The sequence below is a fragment of the Puntigrus tetrazona genome, chromosome 6, assembly GCF_018831695.1.
Source record: "Puntigrus tetrazona isolate hp1 chromosome 6, ASM1883169v1, whole genome shotgun sequence".
Taxonomy (NCBI): Eukaryota; Metazoa; Chordata; class Actinopteri; order Cypriniformes; family Cyprinidae; genus Puntigrus; species Puntigrus tetrazona.
This window is the reverse complement of record NC_056704.1, coordinates 17,217,980-17,224,959: the sequence shown is the minus strand read 5'-3', so window position 1 is coordinate 17,224,959 and position 6,980 is coordinate 17,217,980. Positions and strand designations below refer to the sequence as shown.

The window sequence follows — 6,980 nt, the reverse complement described above, 5'->3', positions numbered from 1 at the left end:
TATAATAAGTTTGTTATAATAATTGTAGGTGCATGCGGTTATAATTTCTTGAATAATTGGAATTTCTAAAATGTGACAGATACTGAACACTAAAATATTTAATCAGTAAAAAATTGTGGCTGTAAAAAAAAAAAGTGTAGGCTGTAGAAGATTTTTTAATGTCTTCATGCACTAAACTCAAACAGCTGGAAATGTCATGGAAATTAATTCTCAGAAAAGAGCGTCAACCCATGTGGCGCGTGCGTGCGTGCATGTCTCTGTGTGTGTGTGTGTGTGCGTGTGTGTGTGTGTGCTGGACAGTGTTTGGTCCAGAGGTTTCCTGCTGGGACACATCAGGAGCTCATAAACCAGCCCAGAATAGCAGCGTGTCAGATGCCCTCCTAGCATTTGCTACTGTGGCGGAGTCTCAGTGAGGTATTTTAAACTGCAGCCTCGAGCCACACGATAATGTCCAGCCCTGTGGAGAAGAATCAATGATCACTGCATCACACTCAAAATTGGAATCTGATGATTTGCTATACATCCTTCTCTCTCATTCTCACTCAAAATCTAGTCTCACAAAACTATGCAAGTGATGAAGCATTTTTTATGTGTTCTTGAGTGAAAGCTACCGAAGGCTGAATAACATATAACTCAACCAACCCATGCTTTGATTTTAGTTAGTTTTTGGAACAGAAAAAAATAGATGATAATACTAGAATAATAGGCTGATGAAAAATACTTTATACTTTACAGTTACACCATTGGCCAGTGAATTTTGAGTAACTATTAGACTAGGTTGGAATGAAGCCCAGTTAAGTAGTTTTACTAGTTGGACTGAAGGTCTGTCAGAATTTCTAAAGAATTTGTCCCTATGGAGTCGTGGTGTTTCACACATACAAGTTTATTTGTATAGCGTTTCACACAATACAATTAAAAATAAAAGTTATATTTAGGAGAAGCAAGGTCATGTCCATACGTCAGAAATGTACAATAAAAATCGTGCAGTTAGTTGATGGCATGTATTCTGTTAACAGCAATGATTGCAGCAAATGTGTAGCATTATTTGGTAGTTTTGTACATGCACACAAATGTTTTTGCTTGTGTGTGATATGCATCAGACGGTCAGTGAGAGAAATGTAGGTGGGCCGTGGGTGGCCCGTCTGAGGCCGGTACTACTCAAACATAGTAGAACCGCTCTGTGTATTGTATCATCAGCCAGTGAAGTGTTTAGCAGCTTGGGCATCAATTATTTCAGTTATTAGCACAGATAAATATGTGCAATGATACAATCACCTGAAATCACAGACGAGTACCATCTTTTCTCCTTCTCATTTCTCTCTAGTACTCATTATAGCAGCATGCTGTGCTAGTTTAAGCTTCATAGCAAAATTAATTCAGTGTTATGACGCACATTGAAGATCAATTCTGTGAATGATTTAAGCTGGTCTCGTTACTCAGCGGCGCGTCTAGAAAAGAAAAGCAAACCCGTCGCAAATGGTAAGTTGTGGGTTTTTTGTTGTCATTTTTTTTTTTTCCCTGATTGCCATGACAACGACATGCTGTTTTTGGCACATAAATTTCCCCTCATTCATCTGTTTGTCTTTGCCTGCAGAGCCAAGACATTGTCGGCATCAAAATAACTTCGCTTTGTCAAATATTTGTGTGGAAAATCCTCTCTAGTCTCGTATGTGGCCCGTGTTTGTCGTCACTGAGAGACTGTCACAAGCTAATGAGAATTCTTACTCTTCCGTGAGTAAGTGTTGAAACTATTTGAGTTTAACAAGCTGGAAATAACTATGCCACATCAAATGCCTTCAAGAGTTTCGTAAAATCACATTTGATTAGAGCCAGAGTAATATACAGCTTTTATTGTAAACAGTTTTGAATGGCCTAAATTGAAGCTGAAGTTGAAATAGAGCACCGTGTCAGGGTTGCTTTTGTTGGCAAATTGCAAATCTTTCCATCTTTGTCAGTCTCCCTCTCTTCAGTCACTCTTTTAAAAGGTAAAAACTTTGTGTTTTGTTTTTTTTTTTTAACATTGTGATGTCCATTGGCCTATAAATACTATTCGAGTTGCATGTATGAGCATTAATATACTGTTTTGTCAGCTGCAAACAATAAATTATGCTCTCTTTGTTACTCAAATGCCAACCATGAAATAATGGTTCTGAGGTAAGAAACGACTTCTCCTGACCTGCCAAATGCTGTTTTTTTTTAATTATTATTTTATTTGAATGGCTATTTTCTGCCAATGTTGATGTCCCTGTGTGTTTTTTCTTTCTGCATGAACTTGTCCATTGTTCAACCTTTGATGCATAAAATTTTGACTATGATTTGAGATATATTTATCAACATGAGAATCCAGTTTAGAAGGTTGCGATCCTTAAACCCATTTGTATTATTTATAATGATTATGATATTATTATGAATTTATTGTTTACACTTTACAATGAGGTTCAATTTGTTTACTGTATCTAATTAACTAACATTAACTAAAATGAGCAATAAGTATTTGTTCACATTCACAATTAGGTCTATTAATAAATACTTTTCATTTTAGTAACTAATAAATGTCAGAATCAGCATTAACTAAGCCTAGTGAATGCTTTAGAATTATTTTTTACTGTTAGTTTAACTAATGTTCACAAATGGTACCTTTGTTGTAAAGTGTTACCAATTTATGTAAAAGAGCTCTCAGTTATCAGCCAAAACATGATAATGCATCCCTACATTTATTCTTAAAGATCTTAGAAAACAACAATATTGAGTTTATGTTGAACAAATTGAAAACTCTTCCATTTTAAACAGTCATGCCTTTAATCTCAGCTCACCTTTAAATGTTAATGTGGCATGAATGTTTTCATTAAAGGTTCCCCAGTGCCTCCCTTTGTCTGAAAACCTTTTATTTTTTTGTTCCTTAGTGGACCAAAGCATGTTTGAGAACTGCAACGCTGCAGAACAGCCGAAGCTGAGCTTTCGACAGGCGGGCAGCAGCACCTCCACAGACACATCTGCGGGATCAAAGACGGGAGGCAGCCAACGCTTTCAGAACGCTTTCAACTTGGGCAAAGCCATGGGAGCCAAGGTAAACGACCTGCTTCGACGAAAAGATCCCAGCAGCCTCGGAGACATCGGAGTCACAGAGGTGAACAAGAACGTGGAGCCAGTGTGGTCCAGCCTGGCTGAGATGGGCCACACTACAGCAAGAAACAGGTAAAGATTTCACCCTCGCTGCTGCAAAAAACCAATGACCTCAATACGGTCATTATATTCAATTGACTTCACGCTTGGAATAAAATTGCTAGGAAGTTGTCAGCCATGGTACTTGCTCTTGACATTTAAGGCCCATAGTGCCTCTACAGAGACAGATTCAGGGCTGGACTGCGTCATGTCCCAATTCGATACCCCCTCTTCACTGTCCCGTCTAATAAATGTCAAATAAACAAGGAAGTCAACACAATATTCCTCTAAACGTGGGGAGATTTTTTGATCTGGTTCCAGTACGCCTTCACTCACAAATGCTGAATGAATGCATTTCATCCTATTAAAAAAATATATCAAATATTATTATTTCTGTAATGGCTCCTTAAATGATCTTTCGGGAAGTGTGGAGTGTTTTTTGGTTAAAGAAATTAATACTTTTATTCAGCAAGCATGCATAAATTGATCAATTGATGTTGCGTTATGTGTCCTTACAAGATTTCTATTTCAAATTATTGATCAAAGAATACCTTAAGTATCACTGTTTCCACAAAACTGTTAAGCAGCACAGTTTTCAGTATTGATAATAATAATAAATGTTTCTTGAGCACCAAATCAGCATATTAGATCTGAAGGATTGTGTGCTGCTTAAAATTCAGTTTTGCCATCACAGAAAAAATTATAAAATTATTATTTTAATATAAATATAAATTTTATAATTCAATATTTTGGTTTAGATTTGAAATAATGTTATTTCTTAGTTATAATCTTTTGTAGAATAGTATAGAAAATTGTAATGTTTTACATTATTACCGTTTTTATTGTATTTTTGATCAAACAAATGCTGACTTGCTGAGCATTAGAGGCTTTATTTTAAAAACAAAAATGTAATTAATCCGAGATACATCCCAATGCTTGTTGATTAGTTCATTCAGCCCTTCTAGACGATATTTTATCGTTGTAGATGGCCTGTACCATTTCTCTATTTCTCATCTCTTTCAGCATTGAATGTGAAAACAGGACAAATGCGTTCTGTTGTTATGTGAACTCCGTTCTTTCTAGCAGAGATTTGACTGACATCTCTTTGAGGAGGGGGGGGGGGCATCTGCCATCATTATCAGCAGCCTTCAAGCGAATGTACATGTGTCTGTTTGTGCGAGTCCATGTGCATGTGTTGCATCAGGCAAACTTTGGCTTGTGTCGAGGCTTTGGCTTAATTGGCTGGATTCTTTCTTGTTGTGTAACATTTAGTATACACGTTCCTTACAGCTTTTTTTATTGTACCTGCTCATAAATTTTATTGGAATAATGCATTTATAGTAAGTTTAAAATTATAAAGCTTGTTAAGACGGTGATTGACAGACATTTCTGCTTTGAGTTAGTGCTACAAAGACAAATGTTAAGTAGTGGACTTCACAATTTGTGCAAGAACTCTTAAAATTCAGGGGCCTGATGAGATATGTTATTAGACTTTATGGCTTTCAGCAGCATTTTTATCTTCAGCAGAAAAAGCGCAAAGTCCACTGTCATAAAATGATACATGAAATGATGCATTTACCAGAAACCAACTTCTTATCATTTCTAGTAAGGCTATTATTGCCCAGATATGTGCCATTATTGAGGGAATTGTGTCGTGGTCCTGGGATATTTATAGAAAGTTCACTAGAGGAATGTCACTCGATGACGGTGAGCATCTCATGTGACTGGAGAGGACAATGACATCATTGCATCTGCTATTATTGTCCACTGACCTTTTTTCAGTGTTATATTAATGTATATGTTTTACAGTTCTGTAGTTCAGTAGCTTGGGATTTTGAACGAAAACTCTCTTTCTCACCAAAATATAGTCAAAATAACTTCTTATACTTTTAATACTTCTTTTCCTACTATCTTTATTCCTTTTAATGGTAAGTAAATTTTACAGTCATTATATCAGTCTTCAATGCCACATGATCCTTAAGAAGTCAATCTGGTCAATAAAAAGTTCTTGTTATTGTCCAATTAAAAAAATGTTACTCCATGTAAGTCTGTCACCGAATTGCTTGCGTTCAATGCATTTTTGCTGAATGTAAAATAAATTAATAAATACATTTATACTTTTTTTTTTGTTTGTTTTAGTTTATTGTTGTTGGGTTTTTTTGTTTTTTTCATAAAACATTTGTTTTTCATAATAATGTCTCACAAGTATTTTAAGTAAACTACAACTTTCACAATCCAAAGTTCAAAAATATTCACATTAACTTTCCTCCTTTGGAAATATGGCAAAGCTAATGAGTTGTCCAGCTGTTTTTTCATCTTTTTATCCTGTCTAAAAATGATCCTCTGAATTCAATAGAAAACCTGTTCTACGGTTTACTTTTGCCCCTTCTCCCTTACTCCCAGTCTGAGCTTTAAAATGTATCTTTAATAAGATTTATTCAAATGAAGTGTGATTTTTGTATTACAGAGGGGAAATATCAGAAGGAGTTGGAGTTAATCTTTACTTTTTAGAAGGATTATTTTGGAGAATAAAGAAATTCAGGCCACATATTTGCTCTGATCTTTTGTGGTCATTATATCTTGTATGATTACATTGTGTCTTTTCTTTTCTCTCTCTCTCTCAAAGTCACATCTCCTTGGATTCCTTCCCTCGGCTGGATCCCCCACCTCCCACCGGCAAAAAGCGTCTCCCACGGGCCCTGAAGACCACCCAGGACATGATGATATCTTCTGACCCCGTGGTAGCCTCCCCAGAATCCTCCTTCGTCTCCTCACCTGACAAGATCTCCAAAGATAAAGCTGAGCTTCAGCCTGAAGAGTCCGGCCCTGAGAAACCTTCAGGACCCGGCGACCGTGTCGACAGCCAGATGGAGAAGACGCCTGGTTCAGAACTAAAAAACGAGCCCACAGCTGTGGTGACGGATGAGAAAGATTCAGAGGAAGTCGATCAGTCACAGCTGCTGCTCTCTGTTCCAGATCTCATTCACAAAGACAATCTGGACCCAAAGAAACTGGCCAGCTCGGAAACTAGAATGGCTTCCACCCCGTGTCCAGGGAAAGGGGGCTGCCGCATCAGCGTCACTGAGGGGGAATTGTTGGGGAATGGCACGGCGGATTACCGGACCGTCAGCCTGGAGAACGAAGAATCCCACCCCGACCTGCTGTCATTCGAATAACAGGCTTGAGACCCTCAAGATCATTGATTCTCCAGGCTTCTGCGATGACAAAAACTGCTTTCATTCTGCATTTCATATTTTGCCTTTAAGTACCGCTGATTGTACTTAGTTATTTCATAGATATAATTATTCAAATGATAAAAATCACTGTTGTTTTTTGTTTTTAATCGTAGCACCATAATCAATTTAAAAGATTGTATTTTAAAGTATTTGTGGACCTGTAACAAACAAAACATGATGAATCAATTAACAGAAGCCAAAGTCAATAGTACACTGCAAAAAGGAGTTTTAATTAGTATTTCTTGGCTTTTTTTCCAGTCAAATATTCCAGTAGAACTTCAAATGAATTAGCTTGAAGCAACACTACTGCAAAAGAATATTAAGGCTTATTCTCATTATAGCATAAATATTAGTGAATTTTGTATTTCCTACTGCACTGAAAGATTGTTTCACTCAATTTAACTATAAAAAATGACTAATAATGATACAAAAGATTTTGAATTCACATAAATGCTGTTCTAATGAATTTCAAATCAAAGAATCCTGACACAAATGCATTCAGGATCAGCATATATCTGCATTTTAGACTGATTTCTGAAGGATCATGGAATAATGGCTGTTAAAAATTTATTTTATATATAA

At 36.5% G+C, this 6,980-nt stretch overlaps 1 protein-coding gene across 1 annotated transcript; it reads left to right on the top strand.

Annotated features, from left to right (window-relative positions):
• Positions 1-49: 49 nt before the first annotated feature.
• On the top strand, positions 50-6,973 carry LOC122347243 (uncharacterized protein C1orf226-like). Its single transcript, XM_043242413.1, has 3 exons — positions 50-2,154; positions 2,904-3,195; positions 5,789-6,973. The coding sequence occupies exons 2-3, from the start codon at positions 2,915-2,917 to the stop codon at positions 6,336-6,338; spliced, it is 831 nt and encodes a 276-aa protein (XP_043098348.1). The 5' UTR covers positions 50-2,154; positions 2,904-2,914; the 3' UTR covers positions 6,339-6,973.
• Positions 6,974-6,980: the final 7 nt, after the last annotated feature.

Excerpts from the sequence above, each read along its gene's own strand:
- LOC122347243 (XM_043242413.1), top strand. The coding sequence starts at position 2,915 with ATGTTTGAGAACTGCAACGCTGCAGAACAGCCGAAGCTGAGCTTTCGA. Across the intron at positions 3,196-5,788 it reads CACACTACAGCAAGAAACAG|TCACATCTCCTTGGATTCCT; the intron begins GTAAAGATTTCA and ends TCTCTCTCAAAG.